This window comes from Coenobita brevimanus, chromosome 27 (genome assembly GCF_032717465.1).
Source record: "Coenobita brevimanus isolate Jiangsu-jjx chromosome 27, ASM3271746v2, whole genome shotgun sequence".
NCBI classification, from domain to species: domain Eukaryota; kingdom Metazoa; phylum Arthropoda; class Malacostraca; order Decapoda; family Coenobitidae; genus Coenobita; species Coenobita brevimanus.
The window spans coordinates 5,875,001-5,895,000 of record NC_136980.1 but is presented as its reverse complement, the minus strand read 5'-3'; the positions used below and the strand labels follow the sequence as shown (position 1 = coordinate 5,895,000).

General features: G+C 40.8%; 1 protein-coding gene across 1 annotated transcript in view; it reads left to right on the top strand.

Annotated features, from left to right (window-relative positions):
• The window catches only part of LOC145394364 (small G protein signaling modulator 2-like), a 186,205-nt gene that overhangs the window by 100,678 nt on the left and 65,527 nt on the right, over positions 1 to 20,000 (top strand). Inside the window, exons 5-9 of the mRNA XM_080268236.1 lie at positions 1,562 to 1,735; positions 3,896 to 3,963; positions 5,254 to 5,408; positions 7,963 to 7,989; positions 17,130 to 17,294. Of these exons, the coding sequence (XP_080124362.1) occupies positions 1,562 to 1,735; positions 3,896 to 3,963; positions 5,254 to 5,408; positions 7,963 to 7,989; positions 17,130 to 17,294 (589 nt within the window). The remainder of the gene's footprint in view (positions 1 to 1,561; positions 1,736 to 3,895; positions 3,964 to 5,253; positions 5,409 to 7,962; positions 7,990 to 17,129; positions 17,295 to 20,000) is intronic.

The window sequence follows — 20,000 nt, the reverse complement described above, 5'->3', positions numbered from 1 at the left end:
TCTCTCTCTCTCTCTCCATTCCCCTGTTTACTATGTGGGTTCGATTTCCGGCTGGTTGCATATACCGCCCCATTTCTCTTGCCTCATCCTCCCACTCCATCTCTGCCTCGCTTTTATATTGCCCTCGTGGACGCATAAAAATGTGGGCGTGGTGTGTGTGTGTGTGTGTGTGTGTGCGTGTGTGTGTGTGTGTGTACATGTATGAGTAATACCAACACCAACAAACGCAATTACAAGCAACAAATCCCGCGTGTCAGTTAATTTGCCCGCTACCCCTCCCCCTCTCTCTGTCTATCTATGTATCTCTCTATCTATCTGTCGTTATGATGCATGGGAGGAAAAAAAAAAAAAAAAGAAATTCCAACATATCCTGGTGCTGGAGGTGAGGCAGTTTTTATTATCTTTTTTTTTTTTGTTTGTTTGTTTTCTTTCCAGTCCGTGGGAGGTGGATGAATGTGCCGTAAATTATGCCTCTTGTTGATTAGCCTGTGTGTTAATCCAGCGAGGCGGATGTGTCAGGAACGCGGAGGGAAAATGCGTCTTTATGAATGTACACGAAACAATGAAAGTTTTTGTTTGTTTTTTTAATAGAACAGAGGAAGGAAAAACAAATGAATAAAAAAATGTTTGATTCGTATTCTCGTCGGGTAAGGAAGCTCCCTAACACCTCATCCTTATCGATTTATTTTCCTAACTCCCCATTAACTTGTTCCTGCCCGGGGTTTCTGTGTAAGGGATGTTGCAGGAATGGTGCTAAGCGAACTGCCCTCCGCCTGTCAGCTTGTAGTCGCGAAACACATAGGTCTAATCTCTGCGGTGTTTCCCTTTTTATTAACTTAGAAAAATGCCCAACTCCTTCCTCTGCTTAGGACACTGGGCACAAATGGGTTAATATACTCTTTTTTTGCTTCTTATATCTTCTTAATATCGACGTAACATTGCATGAATAACACACAAGAATATATTAACGGTTCTAAGGTACGATGGAATTTACCCTTCACGGAATGTCACTCAAACGCCATAGACTTGGTTACCCTTGCCTTGACCCCTAAACCTGGGAGACTTGCCTGGTTTTCCTTCCAGAGTAAGCAGTTTTATTCACCACGGGTAAGCCTCCTTACTTCCTGAAGTTGGCGGGTTAAAAGGTACACTGATAAAACGCCAGGTGAATAGACAGACAGGCGAGCAAACACACGATCCGCAGATTGTTATTGTTGTCTCCGTTAAAAGATATAAGAAAACTCGAAATATTTCTCATCTCTCCCCAGACGCAGGGCAGTGGTTGATAGACAGGTAAGGTGACAGTTAGATAGATTAAAAGAGAGATATATGGGTAGATATGGGTAGGCAGAAAATTGTTAAAACTGGCAAAAACTGCAACTCTCCTATTCCCTCCTGAGACGCAGCAGTGACAAATGGACAGACAGATAGGCAGATAGTTAAATAAACAGATGATTAGATACAGGTACACAGATAAATTTTAAACCCATACTGATAACTGCAACTAGATATAATTTCAAACCACCATGATAAAGACTTCAACTATATTCCTCTCCCCCAGACGCAGTAGTGGCAGCGGGGATTCGACCTCACGTCTCTCCAAACCCCCGCTGGTGAAGAAGAATTCCGGGTCCCAGGTCGGCTCATGGCCCCCGCCTCGATATTTGTGGATTAGAGTGGCGCTATTTCAGAAGCTTTTGGCCAGGATTATTGACTACCTAGTGCAGAACAGCAGGTGGGTTGTGGTGCTGCTACGTAATCACACACACACACACACACACACACACACACACACACACACACACACACACACACACACACACACACACACACACACACACCATCAAGGGGGAATCCAAGGCAACCGGTACTGTTGGATGCAAGATTTCCTCAGAAAAAGGGAAATGAGAACAGTACGAAGGGGAAATTACTCATCATGGAGGGAAGTGACCAGCGGGGTGCCACAGGGCTCATTGCTGGCACCAGTTATGTTTTTAATGTTTATAAATGACGTAGTTAGTAACATTGGAAATGAAGGCTATCTAAATATGTTTGCTGATGATGCAGAAATACAAAGGAGAATTACTAGCACGAACTCTTGTAGAGAGCTACGAGAAGAATTAAATAAACTTCATGAATGGAGCGATAAATGACAAATGGAACTCAATGTGGACAAGTGTCATGTAATTAAGTTTGGTTAAAGTGGAAAAAGACCTGATTGGGATTAGAAGTTAGGAAATAAAACCCTACACATATCAAAAAGAGAGAAGGACCTAGGGGTGATTATCAGTAACAGACTATCTCGGGATGACCACGTCAGTGAGAAGGTACGGAACGTGTACAGTATATGTTACAGGCAGACTGTGAAATCAGTCATTTCGTGAAATGAGTCTAAACTGGGTTGGGTTAATTTAGGCTGCGAGTAGGTTGGGCTGGGATAATTTAGGTTAAGTTTAGGTCAGGTTAGATTAGGTTACACTGCGTTTGGTTAGGTTATATTAGGTTAATTTAGATGAAAGCTGAACATAACTTACGTTCATCTAACTTAATCTAACCTAACCTCATCTAACCTAAACTTAACCTAGATTATCCCAGCCTAACCTAACCTCAGCCTAAATTAACCTAACCTAAGTTAACCCATCCCAATTTAGACTGATTTCTCGCAATGACTAGGCATTTCACAAAATGACTGATTTCACAGTCTGCCTGTAACATATACACTCCTTGCTAATATGAGAATAGCATTCACATACATAAATGAAGACATGCTGAGAAAGATAATAACATCATCCATCAGACCAACCCTGGAGTATGCATCAGTAGGCTGGAATCCTCATCTCAAGAAACACATAGATAAGATTGAAAAAGTTCAAAGGGCCGCTACAGGATGGGTACCTAGCTTAAGGGATCTAAGCTACGGAGAAAGACTAGAAAAGCTGAATCTGCCAACACAACAGGAGAGAAGGAAAAGTGGAGACCTGATTATGCTATATAAATGTGTCTCAGGGAAAAAGAAAATAGACATAAAGGAGTATATAACCTATGGGGAAACATCAGGAAGAGGACACTGCAAAAAACTGCATAAAAATAGACGTGTTTCCCTAATAGGGCAATTGATCAGTGGAGTGCATTACCGAATGAAATAGTGTGTGCCAAAACAATTCATACATTTAAGGATATGTATGATAAAAGTGATTTAATACACGGGACAGTACGAGCTTGACTCATTCCTGGAAAAATAGAATTAGGTAAGAACACACACACACACACACACACACACTGGGCAAGGAGAGATGGGACAATTTTGGCTGGAGGCAGACTTAAACCTAGATCATTGAGACCCAGAATCTGGCCATTAAATCAACCCTAAAAATGGAGAGAGAGAGAGGGGGGGGGGGCTCTTTGAATTACGTGAGACAGCCTTTATCCCTGAGACAGCTGCTTCTGTGAATTAAATGAGAGAGTTCCTTTAAATTAACACGGACAGAATTTTCTTTTTCAAAATGCATAAAAGGTTCTTGCGCAGTGTTGGATGTGGGTGGTTGTAAGTCTCTCTCTCTCTCTCTCTCTCTCTCTCTCCTTCGTAAAGTTTTAACATGAACTAAATTAAACTTCGCAGTAAAGTTGCCAGCAGCCATCAGACAAAAATTGTTTCATTTTTCATACACTGACGGAGGGAGCAGACGGAGGAGTGGGTGGCAGAAATTAATGTACAGTATATCGTATGTGGGTAGTGAGGATTAAGCTTGAAAGACGTAGATTTATGATGATGATGACGATTGTTATTATTATTATTATTATTATTATTATTATTAGATGGTGATGATGGTGATGTGTAGTATGTCGATGTTGATGGTTGTTGTTAGGATGATGATGATGATTTCCTTTTTTCCAGTAAATACTACGAGAAAGATTCCTTAGTGGCCGACCCTGACTACGGCACCATCCTCAGCTCTCTCCTTGGTGAGTATGGTGATGATGATGATGAGAAGAAGGTGGTGCAGGATGAGAAGGGAGATGAAAGGGGAGCTTGACGATGGATAATGAGAGAGAGAGAGAGAGAGAGAGAGAGAGAATGTAAATAAAAGGAGCTGACGTGGAAAGCAAGATATGACAGAAAGTAAAGTAACAAAAAGAAGCAGGCATGTTGGAGAGAGAGAGAGAGAGAGAGAATGATTAAAGTTAGTGCGGTTGCAAAAGCCAGGCGTGGGACCCGGCCAACCCGATAGAGGAAGGACTCATCTGGATAAGTTCACATGCAGATCAGTGGCTGATTTTACCAAGAGGTTGAAAGGTCAATTTCCTCTTGACCTTCACTTGAATATCGGCTTGAACTCGTCAAAATGGTAAAATCATTGTGTGTTCATGAAGATCTCGACTAATTCTTGCAGTGAACAGGTCTCTGCTTTGTTGCCTTGTTCAGTGCACTATTCACTCTGAGTGTGGGGAAGCTGTATGACTAAATAAAGGAAGTATTAAAGTCATATACACTAACTCATGAAAGTTTATAAATACAGAAGCTGCTTTATGGAACTCGGAACTCAAGAATTATAAGAAAATCATGAATATAATGGCTTGAGGTTTTTGCTGAAGAAAGTCGGGTCTTTTCTCTATTAAAATTAGCCAGTTTCTGACTTGCGCAAACTATTTTTTTTTTTTTTTATAGTGGTAGGTGGTGGCAAACATCATCCACTCACTTGATGTAGTGCTGCTTTTTTCCATCACCATTATCATTCTTTTTCCATGTCTGCCCTCCTCTCTTCGTATTTCTTCCATTTTTCTTGTCACTTTTTAGTTCTCTTCTTTACTTTTCCAGGTGGCCTTGCATTTATTAACACGCCAAATGGTTTCCTTTTAGCCATGAAACCATTTACATCGCAGGGTGGTAACCGTATAACCAATCCATTGTACTGTACGTGTTTCCTACATGTCAGCAAGTGAGTTGGCGAAGGGTTAGTGCCTCTCTCCATAAAACGACCAACTTAAAGTCAAACAGTCACCCCTTAAGGGATTATGGCGTCTGGCCATAGATAGTCTTTTTTGCAGCTTTTTTTTTTTTTTTTTCCAGCAGGTGAACAGAGGAAGGAAAAAAAAAAAATAGTGCTGTACAGCAGATTACAGGTGTCCGTTTATAAAAATTGAGTAACGATTGGACTTGAACTGCTGATGGTTAAGTTTGGGGAGGAACTAGAAAGACGGCAATTTTAGGCCAAGGTAAAGTGAAAAGCATTTAGCATTATGTTAATTCCACAGTTGGCCCTTGTGCACTGGACTTTAGCCGCATGAAGACAGTGGACCACCTATGGACAGATCCCCCAGCAGATGAGTTGGTCCAGCGGCATCTCATATCCTCACCCCACCCAGCTGGTCCAGCCACACCACCAGCCCCAAGACGACCGGGATTGCATGTGAGTTACTTAGACATTATTATTATTATTATTATTACTTAGACATTATTATTATTATTATTATTATTATTACTTAGACATTATTATTATTATTATTACTTAGACATTATTATTATTATTATTATTATTATTATTATTATTATTGTTGTTAATTATTATTATTATTATTATTATTATTATTATTATTATTACCATTATTATTATTATTATTATTATTAGTTTGCCCTCAATTGTGCTTTCTCTCGCCTTGCTTTCTGGACCTTGCCTCACCCCATCCTTAAGTGTGAATAAGAGTTGATGATGATCATGGTGATGATTATAGTACTGACATTATTATTATTATTATTATTATTATTATTACTGAGGGCATTTCAAAACTGGTACTGTAGCTTGCTGTTATGCAACTGTGACACACCTGCAACACAACGTAAGAAGGAAGAAAGGTTTGCAGGTTTCCTCAGTTTTTCTGTAGCAGTCTTTATATCAGTTTCATTTTCTGTCTGCATTCCTGCATCAGTTTCCACATTTCTATTGTTGTATTTGTTGTGGCCCCAGACTCACTTGAACATGAACCAAGTGAACTGCAGACTCAAGTTACCCTTCTCTTGCAGTTCACCATCCTCCTCTGGGGGCATTGAGAGGAGTAGAGGGACATTTGTATAACTGGGCACCATGTTGGTGCCACTGTATGAAGGAATCCCTTTCCAGCTTGCAAGAGGGGAACAAGTCAAGAATGAGAGCAGTGAAAATGAGTTACTTGAGAGGAGCATGTGGAGTGACGTCGAGGGACAGGTTGACGAATGAAGAAGTGAAGGAACGTTGTGGGGTGGATGTGGATGTGGTTGAGAAGATTAGGAGAAATACACTGAGGTGGTTTGGACATGTGAAGAGAATGGAGAATGAAAGACTGACTAAGAGGGTTTATGTAAGTGAGGTGGAGGGAGGGAGAGGGAGGGGTAGACCGAGGATGAGGTGGAGGGATGGAGTTGAGAGGTATATGAGGGAGGGGAGGGTGATTTGGGGGGAGGGTAGTCAAATGGTGGGTGACAGAGCGACTTGGAGGCGTTTTGTCTGCGGCCACCCTTTGCGGGATTAGGGCTTCGGGCTATAGATAGATAGATAGATAGACGATGTTTTTGCATATTTCATGTGTAATAGGTACCCCTGAAAACCTTGCCAGTTGTATAGTTGTGGGATGTGAGTTGTATAACATGATGAAATAGGTACTGGGCAATCAAAAAGGAACCACTGTATGTGATTGATGACAATAGTTGATTTGTTTTCAACTGATAGAACTTGTCCATTCCTACAGCTTGAGTATTGTACTATGTTGTGGTTGCATGAAATTCTGTGACCTTTAGTTATGAGGTAGGAATGAGTCTCCTTGGATACCAATTAAATCAACCCCAGCCATAATATATTTTGCTGTCAGCCAAACTGAAAAAAGGGTTAGGAATCATTTTCAGATTAGAAGAAATGCTCTATAGCCACATGGTTGCCACTTGTAGGCAGGAAACTCAGCCACAGGTACAGTTATGTTTACAGACATAAATACTCATCCACTTCATTGTGGTATATAATGAGACACTGGGCAATGACTTTCGACACCTAGTGATGTTATTTTCAGAACCTGGCCAATTTTTCAGAATATTATGCAAGAGTTTTATATATGTGTAGCTGAAAATTGGATCTGTTACTATTATCTGCAGCTGTGTACTGTATAAAGAGTTCAAACTGGAGCTTTGGTGTTATTGTGAGTTATATTTTATATTAAACATGTGAAGTACTTTTTTCCCAGCAGTTTTCAAAAACTGCTTGGGAGTAACTAGGTAGTAGTGGTTCTTAATTAGCCTTCTTAGTCTAATGATATCTTTTTTATCTAACTACTGTCAGATGAGTTTATTAAGCTTAGGGGAGCTGCCTGTTAATGAAGGGGTTAGTGAAGGATATACTACATTCAACTCTTCCTGGTAAAAAATGTCTCCTAAGCTCAGTACAATCGTTTAAATTAACCAAGATAAAATTTAAAGAGAATATCACCATATTGAAGTGGTTATACAGTACTTCTGGGTCATTGAAAACCTTCAGTTGTTCTTTGGCTGAGCTCAATTTGGGGTTCCTTTTGAGGAAGCATGGCATTGTTCTAATGATGGTGGTGATATGTATGTTTCATGTTGAATTCATATGTAAAAATAATCTGCAGGCACTTGATAAACATGCTTGTTTTGGTGTTTGTAAATACTGTACTGTACTTGTATATTTGGTGTCTTCATCTGCTCTCTCTCATTATTTTTTTCTTCCTCTAAGTTGTGACCAGCTGCTCTCTCTTTGTGTCTGTTTCTTATCTTTCACTGATTTGTGACCCTTCTCTGCTCTCTCTTTCATTTTTTTTTTTTTATGTGTGCCTAATTTTTGGCTTCTATCTGCTCTATATTTCTTTTATCCCACTGATTTGTGGCTGTCTCTGCTTCCTTTCTCTATTCTTATTTTCTTTTGCTGACTCATAAGTGTTCTCAGTAATTGTTGACCTTGTTTTCCTGTTGCCTGCTGAGAGGATGCGACACAAGGAGGCAAATCTAAAGTAAGTCACAATTATCTTCTCAATACAAATTAATAATGAGTAACTCTGCCAGCGAGACATGGTGCGGAGATTTTTATAGATCCACCTCACTGAAGTGTTCACTGACTATTTTGAACCCAGGTTTTCATGTAGTATTCACCTCACCAAGATTTTCAATTATTGTAGTCCAGCACCTACTCTGATGCACTTTTGAAAATATCTTAGAACTACTGCACTTACCGGTATATACTTAGTGGTTACAGTACTGTATTTGATTATGATTGTAGTTTAGGTATTTACTTAAGGACACTGAGAAACTTAAATATTGTTGTGCTTTCAAATTGATAGGAAGATTAGAAGGTGTCAGAATTGTCACTGTGCAGTTTTAGACACTGTCACAATTCTCATCATCACACTTCATGCTGTTACATCACACACACTGGGTGATGTGGAGCCTACTTTGGTACCCCTGTTAACTGGGTCGAGAGACTCAAATGTGTTGTCCATCCAGGAACCGAACCTCCACTCTTGCCTATGCCTTGCTGTGGTGAGATTCTGTCTGCTGCTAGGGAACATCGGTTCACTGCACAGGACAGCCCTGCAAGGGCAGTTGCTTACCTGTGATTGATGGGTCTTCTCAGTCACACAGACTGGGGTTGTTCTACTACTACTACACCACACACATCACACTGCAACACCACATATAACATTTACATTCCCACACCATACTAACTGGGACAGTCACACTTCATGCACAACTACTGTACATCTCATAGTTCTACACCATACATAACATTAACTCTGCCACATTTCACACAGATCCACATCTCATACCCCTACATCACACATAAAACTCACTCTCCCTCACCTTACACTCCTACAACTCCTTCCATGTACTGTACCTCACAGAGACTTTTCAACACCCTGTACCTAGCTTTTATGTTACAGTGACACCTCTTGTATGATGATTTCTTTAACAATGATTCTTGCAACCCAAAGATGATTTTATGCAGTTTAGGTAAGATCTGTCACAGTAAAAGGGCTTGAAACAGTCCCCAATACTCTTCACAGTACAGAGGTCATTCCTTGAACTGAATAATGGTCTGGCAGTGGCAAGGAAAAAATATAGTAGTAGTAGTTATAGCCGCAGGTTCATCTGAAATGTGGACCCAGCAGACTGCAAGATGAAGTTGTCCTCCTCTTGCAGTCCACCATCTTTCTCTCAGGGGATAGGGAGGAAGCTGAGGGACATTTGTATAATCATACAGTTGAGCTGCCACCACATGAAGGCATCCCACACTGGCCCCAGAAAAACAGTATAAAAGGCATCATCATATTCAAGAGGTTGAACTAGTTTCCCTTGTGTACTGTTCTCAGCAAATGCCGTGTCACTTCTTCATCCTTTCTCTCCTTGTTAAATCTGAGGCAGATGATACTGATGACAGTGAACTGTGACAAGATAAAACCATTATAGTCGGGTTGGTGCAAATTGAAGAGGCTGATTATCAGAAGTCCAGGGAGAGAAGCCAGAAAGGTGACAGTACCCTTGTTGTCACTTGTACATAAGAAGTATTTCTCGTTACAGTACATTCCCTGTGTGGAAAGATGAAAGCCCCGTTAACAGATGTAGAATGCCGTATTATCAATCTATCTGTTTATTGCCAAATGCCTTAATCCCATAAGGGATGGCCACAAACAAATCACCTCCATGTCGCCCTGTCCCCTGCCATTTCATTGTCCTGCTTCCAGCTCACACCCTCCTCTCTCATATACCTCTCTATTCCATCCCTCCATTTCATCCATGGCCTCCCCCTCCTTCTCGCCCCCCCCTCCACCTCATTCACATACACTCTCTTCGACAGTCTCTCACACTCTTCATCCTCTCCACATGACCAAACCACTTCAGTGTGTTTCTCCCTCTTCCTATGACATCCACATCCACACCACAATGCTCCTTCACTTCCTTATATGTCAGTCTGTCTCTTCATGTGACTCCACATGCTCCTCTCAAGTAACTCATTTCCACTGCTCTCACTCTTGACTTCTGTCCCTCCAACAAGGTCCAAGCCTCACTTCCGTAAGTTAGAGTTGGTATCACAAATCACAATACTGTCAGGTTTTAACTTTTTCATTTCCATGCTCACTTCCCTGTTTCTCATCACTGCTTTCAAGGAACCAGGAATCTTTCTTCCTTGTTGTACCCTTTGAAGCACTTCACCCTCTGAACTTCCATCCTTACTTATCACGCAACCCAAGTACTTAAATGCACTCACATTTTCCATTTCCTCATCATCCATCCTCAGTGTACATTCACTGATATCACTTCTCTTGAAGACCATGACTTTACTCTTCCCTACATTCACCTTTAGTATTATAGCCTTACAAAATACTCTGAATGCCTGTAAGTTAAAAATAAACTAATGAGCATAAATTGTAGATAATTAAGCATTGATTTTACAGCTGTGCACCCCTCACACACTTGCCTCACAGTGTGGCATTCTTGCAAGACAAATGGGCATGAATACAAACACATTTATCCCCTTCACTATGAGAGATATCCCTAATAAGATATGAGTGGTAGCAAGAATGAAAAAAATAGCAGTTCTGCATATGGGATTGATGGATATTGTTTTTAACTCCTTAACCTCTTGAATACAATAACGTATTTTCTCACTGTATTCTTGTGGTATAGACAGTTTTGTTCAACCTAGGAAGGATCTGCAGTACCTGAGGGGCCAGTAAAGGTTATATGAAATTCCTCTTGTTTGAAAAGACTATCCTTAGCTGAATTAATTGTCTGAAGGTAGCAACAGTAAACTAAAAATATGTCACCAGATTGAAGGGGTTAATTATAGGTGGTCTCATTTAACTTAATACATTAATCTGGTGATAGGAGTAATGAAAAAAAAAAAACATCTTTATACTGGAAGGATTAAGGGAAATTGTTTCTAAGGCCTTGATTATTAAAGGTCTCCTCTAAGCTGAGTTAGGTGTTTCTGATAGCAAGATTGTAAAAATTAAGATGTCTTGTTGCTAAATTGATGATTGATTCTAACATTCATTTGAGAAGTTTTTGCCAAGAAGTATAAAGTAATCTGGCCGCAGCGAGAAATACATTGCAAACTCTCAAATACGAAATGCTCAATTCCAAAGGCTTATTGGAAATTAGAATATTTTGGAATGTGGAAACATAATGATAATGATGACAAAATCATGTAATAAACAGTCTAGAGTACAGTGAATAGTAAATTCAATAAAGTACTTTGCATTAGTAATTTATCATCTTCTGTTGTACATGTTTACAAAAAAAACTTGTCTTCAAATATGCACTGAATGTGTGAGGACATGTGATATCAACACCCTTCTATAGCATGAGAAAAAAATTTGAAAAGTGGAGGTTTCTGGAAATTGGATGTTTGCCTTTCATAGTCTGTATTGTACTAATAAATTACCTTATCATAATGAGGGGATTCGTGCTGTGTAAGTCACTCATTAACCCCTTCAGCTCAAGGACATTTTATGCATTTTGTTCTTGCTACACCTACAGTAGATGAGTTTATTCAGCTTAGGAGAGGGAGATACTGTGTTTTCCAGCTGTGGTATAATATGTTTGAATCTCTTTTCCTGTAGTGTTTTTGTTTGCACCAGTTTGTTGCTCCATTGGTTGATTTCTCAGTGAAAAAGAATATTTATGTGTAATGATATGTATTGATGCATCTTTCTCTTGATTGCTTCCTCTGTAAAATTTATATTGATTTGAATGTGCTTTTTTTTTGGTGGTTGTATTGATGTGTTTTTTAGTTGTTTTTTTTTTAGTGTCATTATTTTAAATATGTACCATACAGTACCCTGCTGTCTTCTGTTTATTATGCCTGTTACCCCTAAATCATTTTATTCAGCTTTAACTTATTTTTCATTAACCTCTCAAGTACACATGTCTTTTATATTTTATTCATGCTACAGCCAGATTTCTTTTAAGCATAGAAAAAAAACCATAGTTCCAGATGGAATTAACTTAGTACTTTTGCATATGTAACCTGTTTTTTATTTCTGATATCAGAGTTTTTAGTAGAGATGAAAAAGTTAGTCCTTGGAACACCTATGTTACTGAAAATCTCAGTGTCCACTGTACCAAGATGAGTTCCAAGGCAGCTGTACGGTGCAGCTACACAAGTGCGTGGTTAGTGTTAATGTTAAGTGATGTCATCTGGACATCCCTGCCTTAGAAATTCACTTGACTAGTGACAACTCCAATACTGTATGGCAAATCACTGTCAGAACAATTGCAAAAAATTGCAAAGTTCATGAGAATTCAGCTGTGTTCTTCACCATACTTCGATTGTAAATTAGGCGGAATTGATTCTGCATCCCTGGGACATCACGGGTAAGTAAATTATGCATCCACTGGCAAAATGTTGTGTAATTTGGCAATGGGGGATGATAATGAAAGCACAGTAACATTACAGCCCGGTTGCTTTTATGCTGTATGAGTATTATTATAAGTATGAACAAAGGTATATACAGATTGTTTCTGTATTAACCCCCTGTGTATGATGGCCTTTTGTTCCTGTAAGTTTAGTTACTACTAAGTGAATTAACTAAGTCTGCTTAGAAGAGACCCTTGTGTAGTGAAGGAGATAGGAACCATTTCCATTAATTAGGTTAGGTTAGGTTAGGTTAGGTAGAGAAGTGTTAGGTAGGGTAAGCTGGTAGGTTGTAAGGTTATTTAAGTTAGGTTAGGTTAGATTGGTTGTGTTTTGTTAGCCTAGTTTAGGTTGGTTAGGTCAGTTTAGGTTGGTCATGTTAGGTTAGGTTGGGGTAGGTTAGGCTAGTTACAGCTAGTTACATCTATTACCTTGATTCTGGTTTGCTTACTATGATTTTATTTTTTCCAGAGTGACTCCTCGTAGTGAAGGTATTACAAACTACTGTACAGTATTTCCACTAATCACTGTATTATGATCATGTTCCTTATATCTTACTCTGGCTTCCACTGTGTGAAGAGACATCTTGTAATGATGGGATGCCTCATTTCCACATTTTATTTTATTTATTTATTTTTTTTTTTAAGTACTGTATTCACTGTCATGTTTATACAGTGGATTTCCATGTTTGTTTCTAGACATCCAAATTCTGTCTCTGATTAATATTGTCATGAATCCAGTGGCTGTCTGTTATGTTTATGCATTGAATTTCAATGGTAGATTCTTGTGTTTGATTCTTTGTGCCATAGATTCCAGTGTCTGATTTTTTTTTTTTTTTTTTAATGAGTTCCAGCATTTGTGTACTGTGCTTTTACAGGATAGATTGTGTTACTTGGGAGGGATGCCTTCATGTGATGGCACCTGTATAACATGGTGGCCCAATTGCCAGGCTGTACAGGATGACTGAGATGGTATGGCTATTTTGAGAGAGTGAGAGGTTAATCATGCTCATTTTATTCAAATAACCTAGAATTGTCATCTCTCTATCTTGAATGCTGAGTTGCAACAGAGTACTGTAACACTAAAAAGTAATGTTAGTTATGAAGAAGTTCTATGGAAAGGTGTTGTAGCATTGTGTTTTTCTAACACCAGCCTACATGAAGTAAGCTGCAAAAGGAGGGGGAAGGGGGGGAGAATCATAGCCAGATTGATAAAAGAATGTAGGTGAGGAGCAGACCTGAGAAAACATGGAGTGAGATTTATTCATATAAAATCTCAGAACAAAAGGATTAACTAGAGATGCTGCAAAAGATGAAGTAGCCTGGAGAGCAGCTGTCAGATGACCAAGACTTACAAATGCTAGTATATACAAGGCCTTTATAAATACAGTATGAATGTAAAAAATATGATCACTAGTCCGTTTTACACTAGGTTGAGTTTGTTTTTATTCTATTCCTTTTTATAGTACATTTCTGTAGTACACCTCTATACTGCATTTCATACATTCTGCAGTACATTTACTTGTGGGGTAAGTTTCTGCGGTACATTTACTTGTGAGGTAAGTTTCTGCAGTACATTTACTTGTGAGGTAAGTTTCTGCAGTACTTTTGATGGTAGGCTAGTTTTCAGTCCCAAACCATCCACTCTGAATCTTTTAATGTTACATACAGTACATTTATGTTCTTTGTTGTATCATTCGTTTTTGAAAACACAGTACAGTATATTTAATTATTGGTTTACATTGTGTTTTTATGGTATGTATCTATATGTTCTTTTATTTTAATATTTTTATTGAAAATAGTTTTGTTTTGTTGCATTTCTTTTTTGAAGGCTCCAACATGTTTGCATGTGTCGGCCTCGATGACCTAATGGTGGCTATCCACGCTGCTCAATCTCTGGCAGCTTCCCTTTTCAGTCCCTTATCTCTGAGGTCACGCTCAGTGACCTCATCTTAGGTCTATTTCAGTCTGCCTCTCGCAGCCCTACCCCTAACATCAACACTACTCTTTTTCTGCACCCAGTTGTCATCCCCCATCCTTACCAAATGCCCAGATCATATCAAAATTCCACTCCTCATCACAACACCTATACACTCCTACCTCCCAACTCTTCCGTCGTAAACCTAGACCCCCCAGGCCTAACACTCAGGGATGCACTGCACATTCACCTAACCATTGTCATTTCTGTACGTTTGAGCTTGCGAATATTGTCTTGTTTCACTGCCCAGGTCTCACTACCGTAAAGTAATAAACCCCTAACACATGCCACATACAAAGATCCCTTAGCACAGAGGGAGAGCCCTCTCAGTGTCAGGAGAGGCAACAGCTCACTAATCCTCTTCCAACCACTCCTTTCTCTAGCCACAGAGCTAGCTCCAGCCCCACCTCAAGTACATAACATGTCTCCTAAATAACAAAACTCTTCCACACACTCAAGAGACTCAAGAGCAAGTTTAATCCTTTCACGCCTGACAATCTCCACCTGCTCTCCCTGACGCACCACACATTAGAAGAAAGACTAGAAAAACTGAATCTGCCAACACTATAGGAGTGAAGGAAATGAGGAGACATGATTATGCTATATAAATGTATCTCAGAGAAAGAAAAAATAGACATAAAGGAGTATATAACCTGTGGGGAAGGCATCAGCAAGAGGATATTGGAAAAAACTGCATAAAAAGAGAGGTGATGAAGATGTAAGGAAATTCAGTTTCCCAAATAGGGCAGTTGCTTGGTGGAATGCATTCTATCTATCTATCTATTGCCAGACGCCTCAATCCCGTTTGGGGTGGCCACAAACAAATCGCCTCCAAGTCGCCCTGTCCCCCGCCATTTCACTGCCCTGCTCCCAACTCACACCTCCCTCTCTCATATACCTCTCCACCCCATCCCTCCATCTCATCCTCGGCCTCCCCCTCCCTCTTCCCCCCTCCACCTCACTCACATACACTCTCTTCATCAGTCTGTCACCCTCCATCCTCTCCACATGGCCAAACCACCTCAGTGTGTTCCTCATAACGCTTCCTGTCACATCCACATCAACACCACAACGCTCCTTTATATCCTCATTCGTCAGCCTGTCTCTCCACGTGACTCCACAGGCTCCTCTTAAATAACTCATTTCCACTGCTCTCACTCTTGACTTGTGTCCTTCCAACAATGTCCAAGCTTCACTTCCGTACGTTAGAGTTGGTATCACAATACTGTCATGTAGTAACTTTTTCACTTCCATGCTCACTTCCCTGTTTCTTATCACTGCTTTCAAAGAACCAGCAATGCATTACTGAATGAAATAGTGTGTGCCAAAACAGTTTATAAATTTAAGGATATGTATGATAAAAGTGATTTAATACACAGGACAATACACAGGACACTACGAGCTTGACTCATTCCTGTTAAGATGTAATTAGGTAAGAACATGAAATCAACATTATCTCACAGTGTACCTTTAATACCACATCTTCATGCACCCACTTATCACAAACACTGCACAAGATGGAATTACTTCCCTCGCCCTTGTGGCAGATCGCACATGGCCACTCTCTCTTTCTCTTCTCTGACAGTACTGCCCCCAGCCTTGGATACCATCACCTTTGTTTTATCTGCATTTACTCTGAAGCCCCTGTGCCCCATACAATCTCTCCACTTCTTAAATCTTTCCTCTGCCTCCCGTTCATTCACTGCAGTCAACACCAGTCCTTCAGCATACAATATCTTGCACAGGAATCCAATTCTGAAGTCACATGAGAGGGTTTCAAGCACCATGATAAACAACAAGGGGCTCAAGACTGACCCCTGATGCACACCAACATTCACAGAAAACTCATCACTCAAAGCTCCATTCACCCTTACCTGGGTGCAAACACCCACATACATGGCCATAACCAGCCTACCCAACCACTCCTTGATCCCAGGCTTTCTCATTGCCCACTTCACCACCTCTGTAGGGACTCTGCCAAAGCCCTTCTCCATGTCAACAAAAACAAAGTATAATTCCCTTTTCTTTCTTATGTATTTTTCCTGAAGCTGTTGAACAATGAATATGGCATCAGTGGTTCCTTTGCATAACATAAACCCAAACTGCTTCTCATCAATATTCACTCTTTCTCTAATCATACTTTCTAGAACTCTCTCCATTACCTTCATTATCTGGTCTAAAAGCTTTGTGCCTTTATAATTTCCTCTTTCCAGAGCATCACCCTTCTCCTTGTACACAGTTACAATTACACTCTTCAGCCAGTCATCTGGGAGAACACACTGATATATAATCATATTTATCAAGTCAGTGACTAACCCCACTCCTATATCTCCTGAAGCATTCAACATTTCAGCAGCCAACCTAGACACACTTGCTGCCTTCCTCACCTGCATCCTGCCTGTTGCCCTGCTCACAATAGTAGCATCAATAAAAGGCCAAGGGCTAGACGCAGGACCTGCTGGCTCCAAACCTTCCCTGTCCCAAACTCTTCATTCAACAACCAATTGTAATGCTCACTCCATGCGTCTTTAATATCGGCACTATTCACCACTACCTTTCCTTCATCATTCTTCACACACTGTTTACCTATGATATCCCTATTCTCCCTCCTCATCTGATTTGCCATAGTATATTTTATTATTGGTTTATACAGTGTATTTTTATGGTATGGATCTTGAATGCAACCTGTAGCTAATGGTGCACCTTCGCAGCAACTGTGGCACAAGGTTTTATTATTCCATTCCATTCCATTCCCATCAGTACCGCAAGCCCGTCAGCTGCAACAGTGAGGATGCCAGCACGGGAACAGGTGGTGGGACAGGGCAGAGGCCAACACCACTCAATGCCAGGGACTATGTGGAGAGTCTACACCAGAACAACAAAGCCACACTACTATATGGCAAGAATAACGTTCATGTTCAGCCGGTGAGTTTCTATCAACAGCATCAGTATCATTTTTTTCATTTTTCATCATTATTACAGAATCATCATTCAGTAATCACTCAGCACGTGGGATTAGGTAGAATTTACACCTATATGGCAAGAATGACTGAGTGTAGCTGGTACGGTAAGTTTTTATCTGCAGCAACAGCACTATCGGTATTTTCATCAGTCTTACAGTATCATCTTTACATTATCATGATTGACTCAGTGCATGGGGCAAAACAAAAAGTTTGGACCAGAACAACAAAGCTACACTCCCCCATAGCAAGAATAATGGTTATGGCTGCTGAGCTGAAATTTTAATCTTCATGGCAAAAGTTTTCATATTCAGCTATACTGTACTCTCTAACTTGGCTTAAATTCCCATCTCTCCAGCTTGAATGCAGAGTTGTAAGTACAGTACAGTATAGATTGACGCTAGATTATGATGCTAATAGTCACAAAGAAGTGCTGTCAAAAGTGTGTAGAGTGGTAGGATTGCCTCATTCTGCCACAGAGCTGTGTGAAATGACCTGGAAATGGATGAAATCTGAGCCATTTTAGAGTAAAAACAGTATAGTTTGTTGTAGATGGGTCACAGTTATGATGATGATGATGAAAGTTATAATGAGGAGTTTCGTTTTCGTTTTTAAAGGCTCCAACATGCTTGCATGTGTCGGCCTTGGTCACCTAATGGCGGCTCTCCGTGCTGCACGATCCATTGCAGCCTCCCTGTTCAGTCCCTTAACCCTAAGGTCACACTTAATGACCTCGTCCCATGTCTTTCTCGGTCTACCCCTCATAACCCCACCCCCAATATTAACACTTCTCACCTTCCTCACCCAACTATCATCCCCCATCCTCTCCACATGTCCAAACCACCTCAATCTACCTCTCCTCATCACAACACCAATACACTCCAGTCCCATCCTACCTCTCAACTCTTCCATTGTAAACCCAGCCCCTCCAGGCCTTGGACGCAGGGACGCACTGCACATCCACCTAATCATTGTCATTTCTGTACGTCTGAGCCGGCGAATGTCTTCCTCCTTCACTGCCCAGGTCTCACTGCCATACAGCATTACACTCCTAACACACGCTGCATACAAAGACCCCTTAGCACGTAGGGAGAGCCCCCTCAATGTCAGGAGAGGCAAGAGCTCCCTGAACTTCTTCCAACCACTTCTCACCCTAGCCACAGAGCTAGCTCCAGCCCCACCTCCAGCACACAACATGTCTCCTAAATAACAAAACTCTTCCACACACTCAAGAGATTCACCAGCAAGTTCAATTCTTTCACGTCTGACGATCTCCACCTGCTCACCCCGGCACGCCGTACACATAAAATCAGCATTATCTCGCAGTCTACCTCTGATACCACTACATCTCTTATGCACCCATTTATCACACACACCGCACAAGATGGAATTACTTCCCACGCCCTTGTGGCAAACTGCACATGGCCACTCTCCCTCGTCTTTGACAGTACCGCCACCAACCCTAGATATCATCACTTTTGTTTTATCTGCATTTACCCTTAAACCCTTGTGCCCCATACCATCTCTCCACTTCCTAAACTTTTCCTCCACCTCCCTTTCATTCTCTGCAATCAACACCAAATCATCAGCATACAACAACTCCCATGGGAGTCCGTTTCTAAAGTCACGTGAAAGGGCTTCAAGTACCATGATAAACAACATGGGACTCAAGACTGACCCCTGATGCACACCAACATTCACGGAAAACTCATCACTCAAATCTCCATTCACTCTCACCTGGGTGTGAGCACCCACATACATGGCCATAACCACCCTAACCAGCCACTCCTCCAAGCCAAGCTTTCTCATTGCCCACTTCACCACCTCTCTAGGGACTCTGTCAAAGGCCTTTTCCAAATCAACAAAAACAAAATAAAGATCCCTTCTCCTACCAATATATTTTTCCTGAAGCTGTCGAACAATGAATATGGCATCAGTGGTCCCCCTACCTGGCATAAACCCAAACTGCATCTCATCAATATTCACTCTTTCTCTAATCATACCTTCTAAAACTCTCTCCATTACCTTCCTTATCTGATCTAAAGCTTTATACCTCTATAATTCCCTCTTTCCAGGGCATCACCCTTCCCTTTATACACATTTACAATTACACTCTTCAGCCAATCATCTGGGACAACACACTCATAAATAATCCCATTTATCAGGTCAGTGACTAAACTCACCCCTATATCGCCTGAGGCCTTCAACATTTACGGCAGTCAACCCAGACACACCTGCTGCCTTCCCCACCCTCATCCTGCCTATTGCCTCACTCACAGTAGCAGTATCAATCAAAGGCCAAGGGCCAGACACTGGATCTGCTGGCTCCAAACCTTCCCTGTCCCAGTCAAACTCCTCATTCAACAACCGATTATAATGCTCTCTCCATGCATCTTTAATATCCTCACTGTTCACCACTACCCTTCCTTCATCATTCTTCACACACTGCTCACCTATGATATCCCGATTATCCCTCTTCACCTGACCTGCCACCCTAAATATATTTTTCCTTTCCCCATGATTTAGGTTATCAAGTAATTGTCTCTGTGACTCAGACTTTGCCCTGTATACCTCTCTCCTAGCCCTACGCTTGGCAGCCAAATATTCCTCTTTGCTACCACCCTTCTTCCATTCCCGGAAAAGCCTTCTTTTCTCCTTAACTGCAGCTTCT